Source organism: Rhinatrema bivittatum, chromosome 4 (genome assembly GCF_901001135.1).
Source record: "Rhinatrema bivittatum chromosome 4, aRhiBiv1.1, whole genome shotgun sequence".
Lineage (NCBI taxonomy): Eukaryota > Metazoa > Chordata > Amphibia > Gymnophiona > Rhinatrematidae > Rhinatrema > Rhinatrema bivittatum.
In genome coordinates this window covers 50,757,172-50,783,702 of record NC_042618.1, presented here as the reverse complement: position 1 = coordinate 50,783,702, position 26,531 = coordinate 50,757,172, and the positions used below count along the sequence as shown (strand labels likewise).

Below are 26,531 nucleotides of genomic sequence, written 5' to 3'. Positions count from 1 at the left end.
AGACTGAGACTGAGACTGAGACTGAGACTGAGACTGAGACTCTTTCAGAAAGCATTTGACAAAGTACCTCACGAGAAACTCTTGAGGAAATTAAAAAGTAATGGGATAGGAGGCAATGTTCTAAAGTGGATTGAGAACTGGTTAAAAGATGGAAAATTTTCTCATTGGAGAAATGTGACCAGCGGAGTGCCCCAGAGATTCTGTATTGGGACCAATGCTGTTTAAAATATTTATAAATGACTTGGAGATAGGAATAACGAGTGAGATGGTCAAATTTGCTGATGATACAAAATTATTCAAAGTTGTTTATTTTATTTATTTACAAGTATATGTATTCCACAGTTCATTACCATAAAACTGTTCAAAGCAGATCACAACAACATTAAAACTGTAATCTTAAAACAGTTTTCCTACAGTTAAATAACAAGAGGACAGTGAGAAATTGCAAGAGGACCTTGCAAAACTGGGAGATTGGGCATCCAGATGGCATTTAATGTGGACAAGTGCAAAATGATGCACATAGGGAAGAGGAACCCAAATTATAGATACATGATGCAAGGTTCCACACTGGCAGTCACCACCCAAGAAATAAATCTAGGCATCAGTGTGAATAATATGTTGAAATCCTCTGCTCAGTGTGTGTGGCAGCAGCCAAGAAAGCAAATATAATACTAGGAATTAGGAAAGGAATAGAGAATAAAACCTAATGCCTCTGTATCACTCAATAGTGGAACCAAATCTTGAATACTGTGTGAGGTTCTGATCACCACATCTCAAGAAAGATATAGCAAAATTAGAAAAGGTACAGAGAAGAGTGAACAAAACAATAAGGATAGACTGTTTCCCCTGTGAGGAAAAGCTTGGAGAAGTGACAACTTAGGGAGATATGATAGAAGTCTATAAAATGAGTGGATTGGAACAGGTAAATGCAAATCTGTTTACACTTTCAAAAAGTACAAAGACTAAGGAACATGCAATGAAGTTATTAAGTGATATATTTAAGACAAATAGGAGAAAATACTTTTTTACTCAATGCATATTTAAACTCTGGAATTCATTACCAGAGGATGTGGTAAAAGCTGTTAGTGTAGATGGGTTTAAAAAAGATTTAGATGAGTTCCTAGAAGAAAAGTCCATAAACCATTATATTAAGGTAGACTTGGGAAAATCCACTGCATTGAATCTATTGAACTTAGGTATCCTTCCAAGTACTCGTGACCTGGGCTGGCTACATTAGGAAACAGGATGCTGGGCTTAATGGACCTTTGGTCTTACCCAGCATGGTAAAACTTATGTTCTTATGTTAGATGTTCTTAAGTTAGATTCTAAGGAGTTAATCAGATTTACAGATTCTGAGATAAGGCAATGTTAAACACCCAGCAAATATATGTTTGAAACTCTCCACTGACTAATCCTTTCTTAAAGCTTCTACCTTCTCTTTACTGTGTACTGTTTAAGGGGAACAGCTTGCAGGGTGCTAAATGTATGGCCTTGATGAGGGTGCTCACCTTCTTTTTATATGGAACCCAACATACATTGTGTGTTCCTACTTATTGCCAGGCACTACCACCTGCTATCAAATGTGTAAAACAGACACTTTTTCCATACATGCGTCACTTATGTTTTATATTCAATGAAAGAAGCTTACTTTTGTGTGCAGTTTATAATAGGCAATTAAAGTAAGTGTGGTATTACCCCTAGCTGGAGGCCATTGGATAGAATTACTAAATATTATTTAATGCCTTTGATTTCCAGATGGTTAGCAATGAAAATGCTGTTTAGTTTATAAAATATAACAAAGGGAAAGACCTTTTTGGACCACAAATCATGCTGTTTCTGAATAGCTGGTAGACAGTAGTATATTTGTAAAGTGCTGCTCTCCTCTGGGTATTTTGTACTTGCCTTTGGAAGTTTTAAGCCAGCTGAGTTTTCTAATGGCTTTTTTTTTTTTTTGTTTTAGCACAAAATAAATCACGTCTCTAGTGGGCTTTTTCTCACTTACACCTCTCCTACTGCACCTTGTTTTTTATTTTGCTGTCTGCAGCCGTAGCTAATCCGGTGGTAATTATTGCATTATCTCATTTAAAGGGATAACCTGCAGTTAAAGGAAAAAGAATTTCATAGTTAAGTTTGGGTGACACTGAAAGCCAAATTACTTGACTGATACCACTATGTCTCCTTGGTTGTGGTGGTTTTCCATAAAAGCCAGTTGTCTATCTTTTGATTTATTTTATGTAATAATGGAACTTTGTCAGACTCTGATGTGCTTTTAGAAGTGTTTCTTTCCAAAAATGTCTTTATTACCCAGCAACTTCAACTGTTCATTTCTGGGCTTTCTGGCTTCTGCAGCCCCTGCTCATCCAGACCTTGGGTGCTTTTAGCCTTCATATCCAGGTTTGTGGAGGCTGGGATTGGTCTCTGCTTTTATCACCCTCTAGCCAAGAGGCATGATCCATGATTTTATGACCACTTGGCAATATTACTGATGTTAGACGGTGGCTGAGATTCCCTCCATCCCAAGGACTATGCATGCTGCCACTTCATTGTTCTCAGTCTCATTTAGCCTATGGAACAAGAACTTGGACTGAGATTGGAACCTGGGTCTTCTATCTGGTAGCAGATACTGCTACCACGTGGCCATCAGGCTGACCTTTGAAAATAAGGCCAGTCTTAGCCTCAGTGGCACCCTGTGGAGGAAGGGGACCTAGAATGGTCATGGCCAGTCCCTGGATTGCCACAGCTAGCCCCAAGAATCTAAGGCTATCCCTGCCTGAAAGTTTCTAATAAAAGGGATGGTCCAAGGAAGCAAACCGGTAACCGATCCAATGTGGCGAACAACAGAAGAATGAAAAGATGGATCGGTAAAAATGGACTTTTATTGGAACTTGCCCGACTCTGGCCGAGTTTCGCTCTGCCGAGCTGCCTCAGGGGCTTGTTGAGCCAGAAACTTGGCTCTATATACTTTTGCTGATTTCCTAGGATGAAGGAGTATGAGTGAACACACCGAATCCGGGCTTGTCACTTGTGATTCATCAATCACTTGTGTGAACAGTATTGATGCAATTCTTTGTTGAACTTGCACCGGTCACATACTGCTCTGACAAAAAGGTTAGTATACTAATGCCCATAGTATGTTATACATCTCCTTTTAGTTTTGCCCACTGCTCTTCTACTTCCCCTAGATTTTCTCATCTAGCTAATGACTCCTTGAGGTACTCCCCCCCCCCCATTTTAATAAAGTTAGATTCCCTGAAGTCTAGGACTCTCACCTTTCGATGCATAATCATCACCTGCGTTCTCATATTGAACCTTACCATCTGGTGATCATTAGATTCCAAATGATCATCCATTACAACATCAAATATTCTCCCCATTGGTAAGAACAAGGTCCGGTATCTTATCTTCCTGTATGGTTTCTGTTACCAGCTGACAGAACAGTTCTCCCTGTAGAGAATCCAGTTGGGATATCCCAATCAACATCCAATAGATAGAAATAATCTGGTAATAGCACTTCCCAATTCATAGCAGTGTTGTGCATTTCTTTCATTAAATATCTTTCAATTTCCTCTGTCTACAATGGAGGTCTGTATGTTACATAGATGTTCCATTCCCTCTTTCCAGATTAATCCACAGTGCCACCTCCTTACCTCATAAGCCCTGTAGTCCTCTTGCTTTAATATTATCTTTATATATATATATGTAGTGTCATTCCTCCTCCCTTTTTTCCTACCCTGTCCTTCCTGAATAGATTATAGCCCAGTATAACTATATCCCAGTCATGATTTTTTCATGTACTACTTCTCCATGACAGCCACTACACCCAAGTCAGTCTCTTCAATGACTGTCTTTAGATCCAAACTTTTATCTTATACTATGGGCATTAGTATACATAACTTTTCAGATGTTGCTCTTTTTCCTATTTCTAAATATGTTTTAATATGTTACTTCCTGTATCTGAGGAGTTTTTCATCCATCCTGGATGATCCTTGTTTAAAGCCCTCTTCAGTAGATTTGCTAATCTGTCCTAGAAGATACTTGATGCCTTCTTCAATAGGTGGACACCCATCTCTGCTCAGCAGTCCTGGGGATGCCATCCTATGGTTCAGGAATCCAAAACACTCTTGTCAACACCATCTATGCTACCATTCATTCATCTCTAGAATGTGACCTTCTCTGCCCTGGCCTTAATCCTCAACTGAGAGAATTGTGGAGAAAAGCATCTGCACACCTATCTGTTTCGTTCTCTCAGAGCCATGAAGTCAGTTTTGATCTGTTCCAAGGGATACCTAGCAGTATCATTTGTTCCACCATGAATGAGCAGCATCAGAAAATAGTCAATGGTCAGTTCATTTTGAAAATTCCATATAAATGATCTGCAACTGCATTTGAATCTATTCTTTCAACTCTTGAGTTGTAGAATGAATCTAAAAGTTAGCGTTCACATCTCAGTTGACTATTCAGTATGTACTAAAGTTATTCTAGAAAGCAAGGCAAAAATGCTTAATGTTTACTAGCTTTGTAAATGTCAGTCTTGAAAAACGCAGATGTCAAATTTACAGATCAGTTTATGAGCATGGCTTAAAGAAATTATGCTTAGAACTCTACTTCTTTTGTTTCTCCATTTGAATAGCTCCCTTTCACCTGGTAGAATTGTATTTTTTTAATCATGATCCATTCTACCAATTTCACAGTTCAGGATGTTTACCATCCATGGGCACAAAACAAGAAAAAGCAGTAAATGATGAGACACTTCAAGAACTATGGGAATCATGGAGAAAGGCATTGTATCCCTCTCGCAGTGTTGCATTTCATCACAATGCAGCTTCAGTCAAGGACGTATGCCATAAATTCTTAGCTGCTCAGTCCCATATTTTAAGTATTTCCTTTGCTGAGCAAGGCCTTGTTTTGTGCAGATTTGATGACTTAGGATTAATCAATATGTAGGAGGAACATGCATGCTAAATCTAGAATGAAAAGATGTGGTGGCCATCCTTTTGTATAGTTGCTTATTTGAGTAATAATACCCAGCCTCACTTATCCCAGAAAACAGCTGTCTTTCCCCCCCGACTCCCACCCCATGCTGGCACTCTTCTATATTTTAGTCCTCCCTGTTTTAAAGGAGGCAGCAGAAGGTGCCGGTATGTGTGGTCACGGCAGCCAGTAATTTATTGTTCCATATGGCTGGTGAGGCAGCAGCTGCTCTTTTAGGGTTGTCGGGGCTTTGGGGCGTTAAAGCAATCCCTGTCTGTAAACCTGCATACTGTTTTATACAATGATGGAGTTTCTTTAGAGATGGGGCCTTGCTGAAAGACAGCAGTTAATGTAGCTGAATTTTATTTCAGATATTTAAATATTCTGTTGGAGAAACTGGATTTATTATTATTTCTTGGTTATGGTGAAATTGCCTATTTTGTATATGCTTCAGTTTCCTAGACTATTTGGTCTATTTGTAAAAAAAAAAAAAAGTGTCTTTCAGCTTTCCAAAAGTATATCTAAATACAACAAAATGTTATCCAAAAGGTAAGTATGATGCTGTTGTAAGCTAGAAACCCTACTTTACTTTGTCACAGCATAATTTTCAGAATATCAATTTGGTACTGAGGTGCTAATAACCTTAAATATCATGTAATAGAGAAACTGAAATGAACATGCTTCCTACATATTGTCACAGACCTTGGGTTTATTGAAAGCTTATAGAACAGAGGCAAATTCATTTTTATTTCAGTTCAATATTGTGGAAAGTGCTACAGTCCCACATTATATTTTCGTGATATGGCTTTGCTTTTGTTTATGTAAATCACGAGAAGTGCAGACAAACTTTTGTTGATCCAAAAGGTTGTAATCTGTAATTATATGGCAACTCCACTGTTCTGTTAATTGTACCATTCTAATGCAAGATCAGGGTCCCCTGACACGGACCCCGTGTTTCGCCCACTGGCTGCGTCGGGAGGGACAGCACCGTTAAACCAAATATTCTTATCAGTGTACAGGTAAGGAGTTACAGGGAGTGCCTGTACACTGATAAGAATATTAACGGTGCTGTCCCTCCCGACGCAGCCAGTGGGCGAAACACGGGGTCCGTGTCGGGGGACCCTGATCTTGCATTAGAATGGTACAATTAACAGAACAGTGGAGTTGCCATATTATTACAGATTAAAACCTTTTGGATCAACAAAAGTTTGTCTGCACTTCTCGTGATTTACATTAACTGTTTAAAGTGCAGCATTGCACTTGTGTTTTGGCTTTTGTTTAAACATTTGATTTTAAAAAGCTCTGGGGTAGAACCAGCTGATTTAGTACATGTGGGTACCAACAACATAGGGTGTAGGAGGAAGGTTTGTGTTTTAGGTAGGAAGTTGAACCTCCAGGGTTGCAGTTTCAGAAATGCTCTCCATTCCCAGCGCCGGACCCCAAAGGCAAGCTGAGCGCCAGAGTCTAAATGCATGGATGAGAAGGTGGTACAAGGAAGCAGGCTTTTTAGGTTTGTTAGGAATATTTTGGGGAAGGGGGGAGCCTATTCCAATGGTATGGGATTCACTTTAACCAAGGTGGAATTCGGTTGCTGGTGCTAACATGTAAAAAGAAGAGAGTAGCTTTTAAAGTCAATCATGGGGGGAAGGCTGACTGTTGCTCAGGAGGGCAAGGTTGGGAGAGAGGTCTCTTCTAAAGGTACTGGCATAACATAATCAAAATCAAAACATATAAACCACATGACAACATAAAACATTAAATACCAAAAACTTAACAGAATAAAAACAGAACAGAAAATCTATAAGGGCTACAGAACCTCACTTGATCACTCATAAGTTAAATTAAAAAAACCAAGTTTAAAGTGTTTATGAAAAGTTAAGTAGTCCATGATTGTGTGAATATCATTAAATATTGAATTCCACAGAACTGGGCCCATGAAAGAAAAAGCTTTTTTCCTAGATTCATTTAGTTTTGTCTCTAAATGAAGAGAGACTCAATCCCTGAGGGGTCGCAAGTTTTTTGAAGGAAGGCGAGACCATCTGTTTAAATATTTTGGAACCAGTCCACGTAAAGATTTTAAAACTAAACTATCTTAGTCTATCATAAAATAAATAGGTAACTAATATAAAGATTTTAAGACAGATAATATGATCCCTAGCTATCAATCCTTAAAGAATGCGTGTGGTAATATTTTAGATAACTTGCAATCTGTGCATCTGAACTTTTGTCACACCTAAATATTTATTTTAAAGATTTCTTACCCACCCTTCCACAATACAGTGATCTAACAGACTAGTGGTGTGAATTAGGGTAGCCAAACTTGCCTGGGAGAAATAATATCCTAGTATCTCTAAGCTGTAGAAAGCAAGATTTCATAAGCTTGGAGATTTGAGACTGAAACATTAGTTCTGAATCTCCCAGAATGCATACATTTTGTTGTAAAAGGATTTTAAGATCTTCTAAAATTATCGCTAGTGGATCAAATAACCAGGGATTTTTTTTTTAATCCAAAAGCCTGAGTTAATTTATTAACTTTCAGCCATTCTAAAATTTCTCTTATTCCCTGATTCAAATTCTGGATAGAGATGGCCTATTGGGGAAAAGCCAACATGGATTTAGCAAAAGGAAGTTATACCAATTTACCTGAATTTTTTTTAAGGTGTTAAAAATATGGATAAGGGTGAGCTGGTCAGTATAGTGTATTTGGATTTTGCTACTTACTACTACTATTTAATGCATCTTTAGCACTACTCAGTATATTCATTGCTGTTCAAAAACATGACAAAGTCCTTGCTCAGTAGAGTTTATAATCTATTTAAGACAAACATAGAGGGCAAAAGAGACTTGGGGAATTTCATTTATGAAGACAGTGGATAAAAATTGAGGCCAAAAGTGAGACAATCAGAGGTTAAGATTTAAAAGCAGCTTCCAAATGTTTTGGTTTTTTTTTATAAGGCAAGAGATGGAGCATGATACACCAACCAGGATGTCTATTCCAAGTATGAGGTGCAGTGAGGTGGAAAGCATGGAGTTGGGAATTGGCAATAGAGAAGGGCATAGGTGTAAGAGTGACTTTCCTAATGAGTATAGTGTGCAAGGAGGCGTTTAGAGAGAGAGAAGATAGGGGAGCCAGTGAGTTGCAGAGTGAAGGCATGTTCATGTTCTCTCATGAGAGACTTTGTCCTCAAGAAATTAAAAAGTTGTGGGATAGGAGATGATGTCCTGTTGCAGATTCGTATCTGATTAAATAAATCAGGCAACAGAAGAGTACTAAATTCTCCGTTTTTTCCTAATGGGGAAAGGTAATGAATGCCCAGGGATCTGCACTAGTACTAGAGCTGTTTAACAAATTCATAAATGATCTGGAAAAAGGAACAGTGAGTGAGATCAAATTTGCAGATAATACAAAATTATTTAAAGTTGTGAAAACACAAGCAGATTGTGAGGAACTGCAGAAGGACATTGTGAGATTCTAGGACTGGCCATCTAAATAGAAGAATTTAATGTGGACAAGTGCATGATATTGCACATAGGGGGAAAAAACCTAACAAGTGGTACCCAAAGCTGGGCCCGCATTAGGAGTTCCCACCTAAGATCAGGATCTTGGAGTCATTGCGAACAATATCTTGATGTCTTCTGCTAGTGTGCAGCGGAAGTCTAAGAAGGAAATAGAATGTTAGGAATGATTCAGAAAGGAATGGAAAATCAAACAGGGAATATCATAATATCTCTGTACCAATCATGGTACAACCACACCTTGAGTATTATGTGTAGTTCTGGTTGCCTATTCTCAACGAAGAGATAGCAAAAAAGGTACAGAGAATGGCAACAAAAATGATAAAGGGAATGGCACGGCTCCCTTATCTAGAAAGGCTAAACTGGTTAGGGCTCTTCAGCTTGGAGAAGAGACGACTGAAAGGGGACATGATAGTGCTGTATAAAATCATGAGTGGGGTGGCTAATGTAAATAGCGGGGATGGTTATTTACCCTTTCAAATAGTTTCATGGAGTGTCCCCTAGTCTTAGTACTAACATTTAAAACAAAGCTGGGTTTAAAAAAAGGTTTGGATAAGTTCCTGGAGGAGAAGTCCATAAATTGCTATTAATCAATAGGGAATAGCTACTGCTTGTTGCCAGCAATAGTAGCATGAGATCTGTTTAAATTTTGGGAACTTGCCAGGTACTTGTGATTTGGATTGGTGACTGTTGGAGGTAGGATACTGGGCTTGATGGTCCTTTGGTCTGACCCAATTTGTCATATCTTATGTTCTAAAGTGTAGAATTTGTTGTTGGAGGATGTGCTGCCAGCATCTAGCATTGTTGAGCTTAAAAAAGGTTTGGCCAGATTTGAGAAGGCTATCACGTATCCCTGAAAGTGATCAACAAGACATGGATCTGTTTTTGGATTCTGGTGGGTACTTGTAACCTGGATTAGCCACCGTCAGAGACAGGTTGCTGATCTGACTCTGCATGGTACATCTTAGATTCTTTGACGATGATTTTCTCAGTTGGTGTTCAAGCATATGTAAACCACCTATTAGACATAATTTCACCCTGCTTTGCCAATAAAGATATGGATTGTGCTTTATTTTTTTCTAGGAATGCCTTACAGTCAGAGTATTAAAAATTACCATTCTAAATATGACCTATTTTTACCATGCAATTCATTGAAATTCTTCCTCCCCTCTTTATCTCTTACAAGTAGCAGCTTGTCATTGCTTCTCACTGTTTATTGCATTGTACTGAAGAGGTGCTCAACCTTCACTGTTCTTAGCTCCTCAGAGTGTGCCAGGCAATGCTTATTATTATGCAGTGGCACCAAAGCCCAGCTCTTGATAAACAAAACAAGTGTCTGCTGGTTCAGATTCCTCTAGAGACTTGTTCAGCTTGATTCTAATTGGGAAATGTAATGCAGGGTGTGGTGTTCTGACCTGACATGATGCAATGCTCATGTTTTACAACATATTTGCTCCTTTATCTATTGTTCTTACAGAAGCTGTGTTATCAAAATTTTTTAGATGATTCATTGAGTACAAAACAAGATAACAAAGATGTTACTTTTCTCCATTAGCAGCAGATTTCTGGAAGCTGTATTGATCCTGGAGAAAAGTGATTTTTTTTTTTTTTTACAGGCTGTGAGATCTTTCCTTGGACCAATATGAAAATTGTCTAGGGATGGTGTCTGTGTTTTCAAAACCACATAGGTGATGCTCTCAGATCTAACAGAAAGAATCAAGGAAGGGGGGCGCATGTAGAGCCAAAGGAAGTTTCAAGTTTTGTTTATTTAATCCCTAATGAGAGAGTATACAGAGTTTTTTTTAAAAAATCTATTTCTACTTTGCCAGCTTCCAGCATAATGAATTAAAGTAAACCAGGATCCAGCCATACTGATTTTTCAGATTCGTATGTAGGATTCACCCTGTTGCACTTAAAACATTACCATGTAGCATAAACAGCTGAAGTTAGGACTCGTGTAAAAGATTTTTGAAAATAGCATTAATTGCCATCATGCCCTATCTCTTCTTTATTCCAAAAATATTTAACTTATATGCATGCAGCAGAGAAAGATGATCTTGTATATAAGACCAAAAAAAGGCAGCAGAGTCAAGAAGCAGTCATATTAATATTATTAAATCTAGTTAGTACTGACTTCTACTTCAACAAATGAAGCCGTTTTACACGTAGATTCATTTTGCTTCTGATCTTTGGTCCACTAGGTTTAATTATATTGGTTGTATTTATTTTTGAATGAAGATTACAATTGAAAATGCTTTCTGTTTATATACATATGAAAGAAAATATTTGTATTAATATATACTACTGGGAAATATTTGAAGCATTGCCTTTATTTTTATAGCTCACAAATAAGGGGCTAGATCGCAAAAGCCAGACAGCCCCGTGTCCTTCGCAATCTGATTTCTCAGAATTTTAGGGGAAGATCTGGGTACAGTAACTTTTAAACAGCTGCCCGGGCGCACACGTAAGCGTGTATGCTATCTCGTGCTAATGGACGTGGCCATTTTATAACACGCACAAATATGCGTGCACAGTATAAAATAGGCTGTACGCAAATGCGCTTCCACCACGTAAGTGGGGGAATTTTGGTACATACGTGTGCCGACACAATTACCAGTTTCCCCAGTCCATTCCCAGTTTGCCCAATTAAAGGATAGGACTTCCTAACCCCCCTAGTTAATAAACCTCCCTTTTAGCCCCAACCCTTAAAACATCACTAACTTGCCTCGTTTTGTTACACGCCATCCATAGCAGAAGTAGTTATATGGTAGGGGTGCGCTTGTGTGCATAATACACACTAAATTTCATTGAGAAATCTAGGAATTCCCAGCCCATGCCCTGCCCCGTTTTGTAAAAAAAAAATAAAAAAAAATGTGTGTGTTTGTACTTGTGCATTTTTTAAAATCCATGAGACACGCGACGATTTGACTTCTGCGCATATCTCCTGGCTTTGGCATATGTAGGGCTTTTAAAATTCACCTTTAAATGTGTTGTCAAGCCCAGGATAGGGGGCTTAGGATGTAGGAAACCCTTTGAAAAATAGAGCCTTTGTAATTCATCAGGCTTTCTGGTTCAATTTCATTCAGTAGAAAAGTCAGGTCTATAAACTGAAATACAGCAGAATTTAATTTACCTTGGCCTTTATATAGAATTCTTTTGATTATTATAAGCAGCATTTACCACAATCCAGTGTATTCAAATTGGCACTTGGCAATGGTGCTGAACTTCAGTGCTTAAAACCTTGTAGTCTACATCTTATGTAAATAAGCCTGACCGTAGACTGTTCTTTTCTTCTTCCAGGTGCCCTAAAATGAGGACTTCATATAGAACACGTCACAGTAGGAATAAAAGACCAATTGGTCCAAACAATCTTCCCAATTATTTGTCTGTGCTGCCAAGGATATATACCAGCTGTCAGTCATCATGTGACTACCTGTAGATCATTTCATCGCAAGATATTTTTATCATCTTCCTTCTTTATACTCCACTCTCCTGGATAGCTGAGAATGAAAGATCCCCATTTTTTTGTCTACAGCCAGCAACTCTCCCCTCCCATTTCCAACAACAGAGTCTCAGAATAATCCAAATTTCCATCAAACCATTACAGCTGTTACCCGCATATCCAGGCTGCTATGACCTTGTAGTCACTAGGCAGCTCCCCACTACCACCAGCTCACCATAGCCATCTGGTCAACATGAGCATAGCCTGCCAGATGGACCCAGCTACATGAGCACCTGCATTTCTACTAGGGGGCACTCCATGAAGTTAGCAAGTAGCACATTTAAGACTAATCGGAGAAAATTTGTTTTCATGCAACGCACAATTAAGCTCTGGAATTTGTTGCCAGAGGATGTGGTTAGTGCAGTTAGTGAGGCTGGGTTTAAAAAAAGGTTTGGATAAGTTCTTGGAGGAGAAGCCATTAACTGCTATTAATCAAGTTGACTTAGGGAATGGCCTCTGCTATTACTGGCATCAGTAGCATAGAATCATCTTGGTGTTTGGGTACTTGTCAGGTTCTTGTGGCCTGGTTTAGCCTCTGTTGGAAACAGGATGCTGGGCTTGATGTACCCTTGGTCTGACCTAACATAGCAATTTCTTATGTTCTTACTAACAGGTCAATACAGTAAAGTGTGGCCGCGGTTACCCCGCTCCTAACCCGCTTTCTACTCACTTTCCGGCTGCGTTAGCCCTTCCTGCGATACACAATCCCCTTTAACCGATTCTTACCACCTCTTTAAATCACCGGGTAACCCCTTCCGCCCGTGGCATGTATATTAGATGTAAACGATCGAATTAGCTATTCCCTCCCATACAGTAACGCGCGCCCCGACTATCGCTTTTTTTACCCTGCCGTTTTGCCGCGCGTTTAACCTGCTAACTTACCACCTACCCTTACCCCTGCATTAGAGGCAGGGGTAAGGGTAGGCGGCAAACTTACCCCCAGCCACCGCTCACCTGCCCTGGCCGCGTCAATGGGTGCTGGTCTCCGGGGCAGCCCCAGTCCTCTCCCCCCTCCTCCCGAAGCAACGAAAGCGGAAAAAATCGAAAAAGCCCAAAAAAAAAAAAAAAAGTAGCAACGAAGTGGACGGTTCTCCTACGCTCAGGATTGCCAGTCCTCTCTCCCCTCCTCCCGAAGCAAGGCGCGTAAAGCAGCCTTGCTTCGGGAGGAGGGGAGAGAGGACTGGCAGTGTAAAGCAACAACTTACTTTTTTCGCAGCCCTCCTCCGGAGACGGACATCGGCAAAGTCGGACCACAGCTCCCCTGCCTCCCGGCAAAGATGGATGCCTGCACGGGTGAAAGCGGCCCCTGTGCGTGCAATTGGGCCGCTCAAGGCGTGACGTCACACATCGTGACGTCATGCCTTGAGCGTCTTGCTTCGGGAGGAGGGGAGAGAGGACTGGCAATCCCGAGCGTAGGAGAACCGTCCACTTCGTTGCAACTTTTTTTTTTTGGCTTTTTCGATTTATACTGCCAGTCCTCTCTCCCCTCCTCCCGAAGCAAGGCTGCTTTTCGCGCCTTGCTTCGGGAGGAGGGGAGAGAGGACTGGCAATCTCGAGCGTAGGAGAACTGTCCACTTCCTGGTACCTGTCATTTCAAATGTCATTTGAAATAAAAGATACCAGCGTGTCCGTGAAGCGTTAGGCCAGCACACCCAGGTTACTGTATAGCGCTCTATACAGTAAAATGGGTTGCGCGGGCCTAACGCTTCACAGACGCTTCTTGGACGCGGCTTGCATTTGCAAGCAATTTAAATACAGTATCGAGTGGTAGGTGAGCCGGACTGTACGTGCGCCCACCGCGGGTGCGCCCGGCACTAACGCAGCTCTTCCTGCCGCTCCTTACTGTATCGGCCTGTAAGACTTTTAGCTTTTATTGTACTTGCAAACTGCTAGGTAGACCTAGTGCTAGTTAATGCTATCATAATCTGTCAGTCATACAAATACTCATGTAATTGGATTTGCTAGCACTTCTATTTATTACTGTACTTGCAGCCTACCAAACAGATCCAGCAGATAATTCTTTTACTATCCCTTCAGTTTTTGTTTTTTTTTTTTGTAACTAAGGATCTTCTTTGCTTTTGCCATGCTTTCGGATAATAGAAAGACTAGGGGGCACTCCATGAAGTTAGCATGTGGCACATTTAAAACTAATCGGAGAAAGTTCTTTTTCACTTAACGCACAATTAAACTCTGGAATTTGTTGCCAGGGGATGTGCTTAGTGCAGCTGTGTTTAAAAAGGATTGGATAAGTTATTGGAGGAGAAGTCCATTACCTGCTATTAATTAAGTTGACTTAGAAATTAGCCACTGCTATTACTAGCAACAGTAGCATGGAATAGACTTAGTTTTTGGGTAATTGCCAGGTTCTTATGGCCTGGATTGGCCACTGTTGTAAACAGGATGCTGGGCTTGATGGACCCTTGGTCTGACCCAGTATGCCATGTTCTTTCTTGAAGTGCATTACTGTTTTATGCGCCTTCACTCACTCCAAGAAGGGCATTCCAGGCATCTACGACCCTTTCTAGGAAAATATTTCCTGAAGTTGTTCTTGAGTCTACCTCCTCTGAGCATCTATGACTTGGGAAGTTCTGGAACTTCCTTTCCATCAAAATGGATTTGCTTCATTTGCTCTATTAAATCCTTTCAGATATTTGAATGTTTGTATTATATCTCTACTGTCTCACCTCTCCTGTAGAGTATACAAGAGTCCCGGAGTCTCATATCATAGGAGTTTTAGTGCAGACACTGTTAGCTCTTCTTGTCGGCCTCCGTCCTATTTATAGCCTTCCATGGGTAGGGACTCCAGAAAGGGACACATTTCAGGTAAGGTCTTGCCAATGGCTTGTGCAATAGCATAATCACTTCCTTTTTTTTTCTACTAGTTATGTCTCTCCCTGTGCCACCTAGGCATCCCTCTAGTTCTGCTCACCGTCTTGTTTTGCTATCTTGAAATTACTAGATATTTTCATGGCTATTTTAAAAAATGTCTGATTAAATATCAGGACGTTGGTTATGGTTTCTTTGAGCCAAACCAGCTTACGCATTTTCTTAGTAACAAACAGGCCTTTGAAGCCACCTCAGTGATTGTTCTCTTAAAAATCTAGGCCCCCAAGGATGAGTTTCTTTTGGCTAAGATGTTGGCGTTTTGTTCTTTACATGCTTGCTATTTATAAATTTTTAGAGTGGTGTTAGCTGTGTCCCCATTTCTGGTGGACTTGTGTTTCGTTAAAATAATTTTTGAGTATAGTGATTGTCTATAGTGATTGTAAAAATTAGTAAATATAAAGATATAATTATACCAGGATCTCTTTCCTGCACTGTGGACATTATTAACTTAGCTCCCAGAATGTGCTGCTTCCTAGATATTTTGATACTGAAATTTAGCTGCCAAGTAAGTACTATGTCTTGCACTTCCTTATATCACATTTCATACAATCTTCTCCCTGAAGCATGTACCACTCTGTTACGTCAGCTGCAAAAAGAAGACACATTTTTCTGCTTTAGGAGTTTTATCGCCATCCTCTTCATACGGATCCCAAGCACTGTTACTATCTGGCTTTATGATTTGAGCTAGACTGTCTTTAGAGGAGAGAGAATGGAATATATATATATATATATATATATATATATATATATATATATAGCATATGTATAGAAAATGTGTGTAAATATAACTTTATTGTGGCTGGCCTGTGTTCCATGGATAAATCCTTTCTTTATACCATGTGACTCATTTGTATGGGTCTATGATATTTTCATGAGTCAGTGCAAATGGTTAATTGGCTAATTGTTTTATACCCTTGCTATATACATTTTTGCTTCAGTTTTGGTGGTATGCCAGATTTGTGTGACAAGTGAATTTTACTAAAATTGCCTGCTTGGCTACAAAATTGACTACAAGGATAAGCTTCCTGGTGATCTAATCAGCTGTGCTTTGAAACTCTCCCAGCATGAAAGTTGTGTCGCATGCAGGACACTAGCATATTTGTACAGGGTGTCTGGAGAAGGGCTAAGGTTCCTTCCTCTTGCTGACAGTAAGCAAGTGTATGGTGAAACTGAATGATTTGGACTATAATTAGCTCAGACCTTCTTCCTCAGGTTTTAAGTTGGGTGGTTTTAAGTTGGGTGGCTGCTCAGTTGTTCACAGTTAATTAGTATACCAGTACACAGGGAGGGAAGATCTGCAGAGACAGGAAAGAACTAAGGCTGAAAATAGAAAAGCAAGGTTGAGGTGGAGGTCACCAAGGATAAACTTTAATCTGACCATAAATCAGTATTTCCTCTTGGTAGGCTTACTCTACTTATGAGCTGTTCATTTATGTAAAATCTTTCAGAGTAATCTCAAACATTTATGGAATTGAAATTGTTTCCTAATGTTATTCTATTAGTATTTTTAAACTATGATAAAATATGTGCCATAATACTTCCTGACTTTGCATAACTTATTTTAAACCTAAAATACTGAAAAGGGAAATATAATTTTCTTAGCTGCAGAGCAATTTTATTGTAAATCAAAATATACTGACTTACATTAATGACCATTACATTTATAACCTCTGTGATCATAAACTTTTTTTTTTCCAGATTAAGACCCCTGGTTTCTACATATTCAGCTAAAAAGATGGCAGTGGAACAGGTACTTATCTGAGCATTGTGTGTACATGCATTTACTTTCCTCAGCCTCTCTAATACACATTTAAAATGGGCAGTTTGCCATGTTTAGTCCATTTGGAAACAGAAGAGTTTCTTTTCTGCCTTAAAAAAGAAAATCCTAAGTGTGGTATGATTATTACTCTCCTAGCTTTTCAGTTGTACTGAGAGATCAGAGTACTAGAAATCCCTATTACTCCAGCTTAGAAAGGAAAAGTAGTGCTTTTCACTACAGTGATGGATGATGATGGATTAGTGCTGCACTGGATAGATGAGCTTTATAAAATGAATAAAAAGGCAGAAATAAAGCAATAAGATTGACAGGATATTGTGAATATTTTCCTTTGGTAGGGGTTAGGAGAGAAGTGTCTTGCTTTTCCTGGTTTCGATCCTTGGAGAGACTGCCACATTAAAAATGTTGCGCTCAGAAAGCAGGCTGATGAGGTTAATGGAAAGAAATCTTTTTCTGGGTGAGAATCAACAAAGATGTAGAAACTAATTACATTATAGTGGTTAGATGGGGGTAGTTTGAAATTGAGGAATTATTTTATTGAATGTTTATTAATCAATATTTAAAACATTAACAAATGATACTATTGAGGAATATTTTTATACAGAATCAGATATTAATTTCTTCTCTCTAAGCAGATTGCAACCTGTTTTTGAACAAAGTATTATGATTGCCATTCTCCATTTGAATATGTAAAAATGAGTAGTCGAGAAAGTTGTAGATGAGACTTTTTGCTGGACTAACTCAATTGTAATGTAACTTGCAACTTTCTGGTTTGTGTGGACAGACTCATGCCTAGCTGACACTGTACTGTTTGAATCCAGTGTAACTGCGCTGTTTCTTCACTGACCTGATAAGGGGAGCCTAGCTTTCAAAAGCCAATCACAGATGTATTAAGTTATTCTAGTAAAAGGTATCACCTGCAACTTGTTGATTTGATCCCTATTACTACCTATTTTTGGAATTTATAGGAAAGTATGATAAATATTTTAAAATAATACTGCCAGTCTGGAAGAGAGATAAGTTAACTTTCAGACTGCCTGACCTACCTTCTCAGTATTTATTTTTCTGTTGTTGACTTTTGGAAACTATATATCTATTGGATCTGTAAAGATTCAGTTAATTTGATATGTTGCACAACTTTAATGTTTCAGAATTTGTCAGTAGAGAAAATGGAAAGTGTTGGTGACAGAATGTTGCCTAAATATTTTAATAGGTAGCCATCTCTTACAGGATTGGGGAAACAGCCTGTTTGTATAACAAACAGCATGAAAGATTTATTTATGTTATTTATTTATTTGTTCAACTTTATATACCGGCTTTCAAATACATGTCAAGGCGGTTTACAAACATAGAATTTGCAGTAGCAAATTCAAAATAAAATGAAAAAAAATAAAATAAAATAAACAGCTTATCTAAATTTTACATTCTTTCAATAGCATTAAGTTAAAATTATATTAAAGTTAAAACAGTAAAAACACTTTAAAAACTGATACATTTAGAAATAATTCTATAATAAATGAACCCGTCAACCAACGTTCCCTTAGATAAAATTACCCAATGTTTCCATGTCTCTGTTCCTCATTTCAGTATTAAAATTAATAGCTCCACTTCTTCCACTAACATATCCTAATAACAGATCAATTGGTTTGACTAAACGCCTGCTGAAATAACCAGGTCTTTATCTGTTTCTTAAAGCTATTGATGTTGTCCTCTAGGCGAATATCAACTGGGAGGGAATTCCATAATCTGGGACCAGCCAGAGAGAGAGACCTCTCTCTCACTGAACCCAGATGTGCTAATTTGGGAGATGGAATTGTTAGTAATGCTTGCCCCAGTTGTTTTAATGTTTTAATGCACATTTAATGCACATTACAAATATGTAAAGCATTCTATATGCTTTATAGTTCAGAAATAATGGGCCGGATTTTAAAAAGGTTACGCGCACCGGACCTATTTTCAAAAGGCCCAGTGACGCACATAAAGCCCCGGGACGCGTGTAAGTCCCGGGGCTTTACTAAAGGGACGGGACGGGGTCAGAGGCACCAGGCACAGCGGCCATTTGCTGCTGTGCTTGGGATCGCAAGCCGGTAGTCGGCTGGCGCACGCAACTTGCGCCTGCCCAGAGGCAGGCACAAAAGGCAAATTAAAAAATTTGGGGGGGTTAGAGTAGGGCTAGGGGGAGGAAAGATTAGCGGAAGGGGTGGGAAGATCAGGTTAGGGGGGAGGGAACGTGGGAAGGCAGCGCGGCTCAGCGCACGCAAGGTGCATAACTGTGCACCCCCTTGCACGCGCCGATCCCCGATTTTATAACTTGCGTGCGCCTGCACGCACATGTTATAAAATTGGGCGTACATGTGCACGTGCCGGGTAGCGCACATGTACGTCATCTTGCAAAATGTACCAGTTTAACTTCAGAGCTACTGGAAAACTGTTGCCGGTATCGTCCATGCTTGGATAGAAAATATTTGTCATGTGAAAATTAGCTGACCTTTGAGTTCTATAGAATGGAGAACCTTTAAAAAGAACATTTAAAAAATCCTTAAACATTGATTTTTCAGAATTGGCTTGATTATCCTGCCTGAGGAAATACATTTTCACTTTTTCTGCTTGCTCATTAAAATAATCTGCACATTTTTTATAACTGTGACAGACTGGAAATGGACATAATTAAGAAGAGGGCATGCTTTTAAAAAGGATGATGAAGTTTTTAAAAAAACAAATGAGCCAAGAATAGTTCTTTTCTACTTGCTCACCATTCAGTTGAAATTTTCCAAGCAGATGGAAATGTTCAGCATAATGATTATAAATTAAGAATGGATTTCCCTACATCTTTTAACATATTTTTCTGTTCTTGCCTAAATATGCTTAGAGAGATGTATACCAGATCAATCAATTAGAAGGTACAGAAATGAGAGAAGGAAGGTGCTGAAAAATTAAGGTCTTTTTTCATTCATATTATTGCAGACATCCTGCTCTCCTCAGTAAATCATTGTGGCTTTCTGTCTTTCCATGTTACCTCATCTATATATATTGAGCACTCCAGTGAGCTTTTATGGCTGAGTGCAAGATGTAGCTCTCTTAGAGATACTTGAATATCTTTCACTGGCCACCAAGTATTGCTATCCACAATGGCAATGGTAAGCTGCCCCCGTCTTTGTAACATAGAAACATGCAATATGATTGCAGATAAAGACCGTACATCCCATCTAGTCTATCCATGCACACCTCCCACTTAAATTTACAATCCTCAAGTTTTCTTGAACTCCGACACTGTCTCTGTCGCCACCTCCTCCACTGGAAGGCCATTGCATACGTCCAGGGAACTCTCCATAAAGAAAAATATTTCCTTAGATTATTCAGATTTTATCCCATTTCAATTTTGTTCTATGACCTCTCATTCTAGCTTCTTTTCTGTTGAGAGACCTGCTTTCTGTGCATTTAATCCTTGGAGATATTTTAAATAGCTCTATCATATGGGAGGAGGAGCCAAGATGGCAGTCTGACTGCAAGCTTGTCTGCTGCCCCATTGTTGCCTCAACTATTTTGCCTCCAATTTTGGCCTCTGTGACTGTTTAGTTAGTGGTTTTAAGCCTTCTAAATGTAAAGGAAGAGTTAGGCTCTCTCCCTCGGAGCCCACTCTCCCTTCAGGGCAACTTACTATTCAACAATGCCTGCACCCCGCTCCGGAAGGGGGTTTGGCTCCCGTTGCCAAGGTCGGCGATGGAGAACTTACCTCAGCTGTGGACGTTACATCTCTTAGCCCTCTTGATGGCCGACTGCCTCCAGTAGTAAGAGACTCTATCGCTGAGGCATCAGCGGCGGGTCCTGGTGAGGTTCAGTTCGTCGCCGGAAAAAAGGGAGCAGCAGTGTTTCAAGCCTCATTGCCAATGCTTCCATTATCAGCTGGAAGCATTTGTGGTGTGCTTGGACAAGGCACAATTTCTGTCGTGTCTGAGGAGGAAGCCTGTCTCTCTCCTCCGGACCTTCAGCCCAGCGGGATTTTCATCTCTCCAGAGAAACCAGCAGTAGTCACTTTAGACTCTAACGGGCCGATACAGTAAAGTGCGCTCAGGCCGAGCGCACTGTTAGCCCCCATTTGGACGTGCGTTTTTGACGCACTATTTTTACCCCTTATACAGTAAGGGGTAATAGCGCGTGGAAAACGCGCAGCCAACCCCCCGAAACTAATAGCACCCGCAACATGCAAATGCATGTTGATGGGCCTATTAGTTATTCCCGCACGATTCAGAAAGTAAAATGTTCAGCAAAGCCGCACATTTTAATTTCGGCTGACATCAGGAAAGTGTACAGAAAAGCAGTGCGATATTAAGTCGGAGGCCCCAAAAATAAAAAAGAAAAACAATTCTAAAAAAAAGAAAAATAATCTGCCCGCGGGTTGGAAGACGGACGCTCAATTTTGCCGGCGTCCATTTTCCAAACCCGTGGCTGTCAGTAGGTTCGACAACCAACGCCGGTATAATTAAGCGTCTGCTGTCAAACCCTCTGACAGCCGCCGCTTCTGTCAATAAGGAGGAGCTAGGGACAAGAGTTTGGTAAAAGCATGCAGCCTAACTTCTTGTAATCCATTGGATTCCAGAAACTGCACTATTCTGTATTGTAGCTGCAAGTCCATTAATTTATTCACCACGGAGGTCATACTAACTGGTCTGTAGTTCCCACATGTCTCGTTACTTCCACTTTTGTGAACTGGAAACATATCTGTCAGTCTCCAGTCATTTGGAACCACGCCTAACTCTAAAGAAGCATTGAAAAGGTCCAGAACTTCCCGAAGTTCCCTTAAAGCCCTCAAATGTATGCTTTCTGGCCCCATTGCTTTATCTACTTTTAGTTTTGCCAGCACCTTGTGAAAGAGAGTCTTCTAAAAATTGATAGTCTACCTCACTTCCGTTCTTATTTGTGGAAGTTTTCTGTGGTGTTATTCCAAGCCCTTCCTCAGTGAACAGAAATACTTGTAAAGCAATTTTGCTACCAGCACTACGTCAGAGTAGTGCTATGTATTATTATTTTTTTTTTAAAATAAAACATGGTTCCATAAACACATGGTTACCATAGATACATTTGTGCAATCAGTACATAATGTCTTGATTTTAACACTAATTAGCATTACTGTCACACTCTTGATACTGCTGCCAAATAAATGCAATAAAATCACTCTAAATTAGTAGTGTTGTCTTTCAAAGGCTGTCTTCACTATTCACTTGTCAGAAGATTGCATTGAAATGTAATTTTAATAGAATTTTGTTTTGGCAAGATTTTGAACCATTTATGAGTTCAGAATATTTACCTAGCATGTTTATTACAGAAGGTTTTACCGCCGTTCTTGAAAATGCAGTGGGAGTGCTGTGTTGCACAGTAAAACTTTTATCTTTTGGTATCAATAGAACAGGAGAATGAAGCTTTGCTTAGACTGCACCTGCTGAATCATGCACAGAGGGCACCCCCTAATGTGGCATGTCTCCTCTTGTAGGTCTAGCAGGAAAGAGAAGAAAAGGCATTATCCATTTTCATCTCTTTCGTTCTCAGCAGGTCATCCATCCAAATCAGCAGTCATCTGTTCCAGAACTTGCCAAGCCATTGACTGTGCTGGTAGAAAGCGGTCCAGTAACTTATAATCATGAAGATGATGTGGAGGAGGAGGAAGAAGAGGAAGAAGATCACTGTCTAAGTGCACTTCAGTTATTGAGAGGAAATGGTAAGTTTGGGGTTTAACTGTGGCAGGTGGAGTACAAAAAAATTAAAGTAATGCCAAAAGGGTTGTTAAAATGTGAGTTTGAAAATCTCTGTAAAAGGTAAGTCCTGCTATCCATGTACTGTATTTTGTTGCCAGGGTTGAGTTATTTCCTTTCTTTCTTTTTTTTTATCTTTTGTTTTTGAAAATTAGTGCCACTGTATGCCATACCATAATGGCAAACATATGTTTTGCAGCAGCATAAGTATCTGAATTGATTCTACAAAAGCACAGCTCAACAGCATGGGGGGACAGTCTTGTTGCTTTAAGTTGTAGATCTTAGCTACTGCACCACAGCTTTTTTCAAATGTCAATAACTTTAAGAAAACAAAATTCAGAAATGTGAGCAAGTTAGAGGTAAAACTAAAGAGGAGTTGTCCATGTCTACCTCTCAGGATCTCTGGGACCAGTGTACTAAAACAGTGCTAAATTGTTTTAGTACAGGGGTAAATCTGTATTCTCTGAGGACAGCAGGAGGGCAGTCCTCACAGTGGATGACATTATCTGATGAGCCTGGTCTGAACTTTTATGTCAAAGTTTCTAGAACTTTGACTGTGCCTCACTGGGCATGGCCAGCATGCCATTATAATCACACACCCATGCAGGGACCCCCTTCAGTCTCTTCTCTTCCATGGAGCCCACCCGTCATGGTTTTTCACTGTCCTGCTTTGACTGTTTTTATTTTTCAGCAAAGTTGTCAAGTTTGTTCGTCACAGAGCCCTGTGGTATTTTCTTCCTCTACTTAGTGTCTTACGTTTTTTAGTAATTTTACTAAGTTTCCTTTCTGTTCTTTGCATCTGACTGGTGCACAGTCTCATGCACCAACCACCTGCAGTCAATTAGGTTTGACTTCAAGAAAACAACAGCTTCAAATGATGCCCCCAGTGTACCAGAATTATGTCTATCACGGATCCCTGTTATAGCTGTATCCTGTGCTTGGGGGCATTGTATGATAACTAGGGTAGTCGCCCCAAAAGGACAACATTCCCATCTGGAGCTGATGGAAATGCCCTTAAGTCACTGAAAGACCAGCCTATTAGCATTAATGGGCCCAGGAGCCACACTGGACACTGGTGATAGATCGACATTGAGGGGGCATTGTACTCTAATGATATCAAGCATTAGTAAGGACCAGGAAGACAGGCCATAGCCTGCCTGCCTCCCACTCTGGGAAGGTGATGAGTTCTGTTTTTTCAACTCCGATATCAAGGAGTTCTGATGCTGGGCATTCAGCAAAGACATCAGTCTCCATAGGGATACAGTGCCGGGAGCCAGGGACATTCTGGATGAGGCTGTGAATGCCTTGAAGCCTGCCCATGGAGAGGAGAGCTAATCCTAAAAGCAGTCTCAGGAACTGTACCAGTTTCTGAGAGTTCCATGTGTCTGACATCAATACACCTCTGGTTTCCCAGGAAGATATTACCACTACTCCTGTTTCCCAGTCGGTATTGGCAATGATAATTTTGGAGGAGGAACTAGACAGAAAGATCTGGAAGGCCTTGAACAAGGCAATAGAAAGTGGTCCAGCATTGGGACAAATGCAGATTGAAGTCCAGCAGATGCTAGAGTCCATCCGATTGCCCGGCATCCCAGTGCAGATTCCAGTTCCTGAAAGGGAATCTGTGTTGATAGTGGCTGCCCCAACGGTGATCCCCAGCCAGTCAGAAAAATAAGCTCCCTAGAGATGCAGTAGTTCCTTGGGTTCCAGGCCCCAACAGACAAGTGCTCCCCTTTCTGAGGCCTTGTCTATGGGGCTGGCACCTTTTGGGTTTTCACCAGTGTACCAGTCAAGGTCTAACTCAGAGTTCTCCTGGGGGTATGACAACAGATCTGGCAATGTCTCTTAAAAAAAAAAAAAGAAAGAAAAGGGGGATCAATAGATCTCTCATCTGACCCCTCTCCTCTATCAGAAAGAAGAAAGTCCCTCCAGAGGATTTCTCCTTTACTGGCTTTATTAGGAGAATTGTGGTGAGCATTCCTTTTCTTTTGATGGAGGATAAGACCAGGAATAAAATGCTGGACATCCTCCAATTCGTGGTGCCTTCTAAGGAGGTTATGGCTGTCCCGATTCATGAAATCCTTCAGGATGTACAGAGGAGGATGTGGGAAAATGTGGATGCGTTTTATCATATTTCATAAAGAAGCAGCTACCGCACCAATCTGCTGATTGAATCCACTCTTAAGAGGGCCAAGAGAAATCTGACCCATTCCTCAGTGCCCCAAGGAAGGATTCTAGAACCTTGGATATTCTTGGGAGGAAAGTGTTTCAGGGAGCTATGCTTAATGCCCGCAGAGCCTCCTAGTTCTTCATGGGCAGTATATGCAGAACATTCTGAAGCAGATATAGGAGATGGCTGAGCAGCTTCCTCAGAGGCAGTGGAATGACTTTTCATCACTGGTAGAAAAGAGAATGGAGTGTGAAAAACACATGATCCATTCAACCTTTGCTATGGGGATTGGTGCCCACAAATTTGCCTGGCTGAGGTTCAGAAAAGTCTAGCTGATATGCCATGCACTGGAGAAAATCTTTTCAGATATAGGATCAGGGAAGCGGTGGTACAGATACTTGAGCACTGTGCAATGCTTTAGTTCTCTACAGCTATTCTAGACCCTACCTCCTCTATCAGGAGGCACCTGAGAGCAGGGCTAAGGAGATTCTTCTTACAGTTAAGGAGACATTATCCTCCACCCCCTCTGCCCTGGGAAAGGGTTTTGACTGAAAAACAGTGAGCATTGGCTTGCATCCCTGTACCTCTACTGAAGGACCTTTCTTCAGAGGCAGGCTGAGATTTTATGTAAACCACTAGCCCAGTGTAACTTCAGATGTGGGTCTTCAGCATTATACAAAAAGGGTAAATTTTACATCTATTGGGTTTTCTTCCAAATCAATCTCTGACCCTAGTTGGGGACATTTTCCACTTCAGGAATTGCTTCAGAAGGAGTTCTTCTCCCTCTTAAGGACCAACAGGTTGAACCCATTCCACCAGGGGAACGAGGGTGGGGATTCTAGTCCAAATACTTTCCAATTCCAAACAAAACAGGAAAACTCCATCCCATTCTAGACTTAAGGGCCTTTAATAAGTTTCCGAAAAGAGAAAAATTGAAGATGATTTCCCTGAGCATCTTAATCAGCTTTTTACAAAATGGGGACTTGCTATGCTTTCTCATTCTCAAGGATATTTACACCCACACAGAGATAGTCTCGTGTCAAAGAAAATATCTCTGATTCATAGTAGGGAACCATCACTTTCGGTATCACGATCTGCTTTTTGGCCTAGCATCAGCCCAGCATATCTTTGCCAAATGCCTTGCTATGGTAGTGGCACACTTATACAAACTGGGGTGGATGTGTTCCCCATCTAGATGATTGGCTGGTAAAGAGCACATCGCAGGCAAATTCCACAGAATCCATGTGCAAAACCAACTGGGATCTGGAGTTATCAACTACACAAAGTCCCATTTGAGCCTATCATCTCATCTTGAGTTTATCTGAGCTCTGCCAAACATGACTCAGGCAAAAGCCTTCTTTCCACAACAGAGGGCTACCACATTGATATCTGCACTGGAAAGAACACAAGTGAATCAGCAGGCAACATATTGAGGTTGTTGAACCTTATGGTGTCAATAGTCCATGTAACTCTGTGGCAGTCTCCTTATGAGGAGAACACAATGGATCCTCAGATCTCAGTGGCTGCAGGCAACTTGGGATCTTCGGGTTTGCAGCCACTCAAGGACTCCCTGTCCTGATGGTGAGAAAAGTCCAATTTAACCAAAGACATTCCCTTCCAAATTCCTCCAGTCCAAATTGTCCTCACCACAGATATGCCCAACCTTGGGTGAGAAGCCCACATATAGGGGTCTGCACTCAAGGTTTTTGGTCTCTCTTTGGGAAAATTTCATTAGATAAGTTTCCTGCAGCTAAGGGTGGTTCAATACACTCTGGAGGCTTTAAGAAATCAGTTGGCCAACAAAATCATTCTGCTCCAACTAAGCTGTGATGTTTTACATCAACAAGCAGGGAGGTATAGGGTCATACTTCTTGTGTCAGGAGACCATCCAGATGTAGGACCTGGGCCATAAGAACAATGCCATACTGGGTCAGACCCAAGGGTCCATCAAACCCAGTATCC

At 40.4% G+C, this 26,531-nt stretch overlaps 1 protein-coding gene across 2 annotated transcripts in view; it reads left to right on the top strand.

Annotated features, from left to right (window-relative positions):
• The window catches only part of BRF1 (BRF1 RNA polymerase III transcription initiation factor subunit), a 572,778-nt gene that overhangs the window by 533,861 nt on the left and 12,386 nt on the right, over positions 1–26,531 (top strand). Inside the window, exons 16-17 of one of the 2 annotated variants that reach the window (XM_029598099.1) lie at positions 16,574–16,625; positions 22,200–22,365. In XM_029598099.1, coding sequence (XP_029453959.1) covers positions 16,574–16,625; positions 22,200–22,365 — 218 coding nt within the window. Of the gene's footprint in view, positions 1–16,573; positions 16,626–22,196; positions 22,366–26,531 lie in introns of both variants that reach the window. The other variant, XM_029598098.1, reaches the window with a different exon arrangement.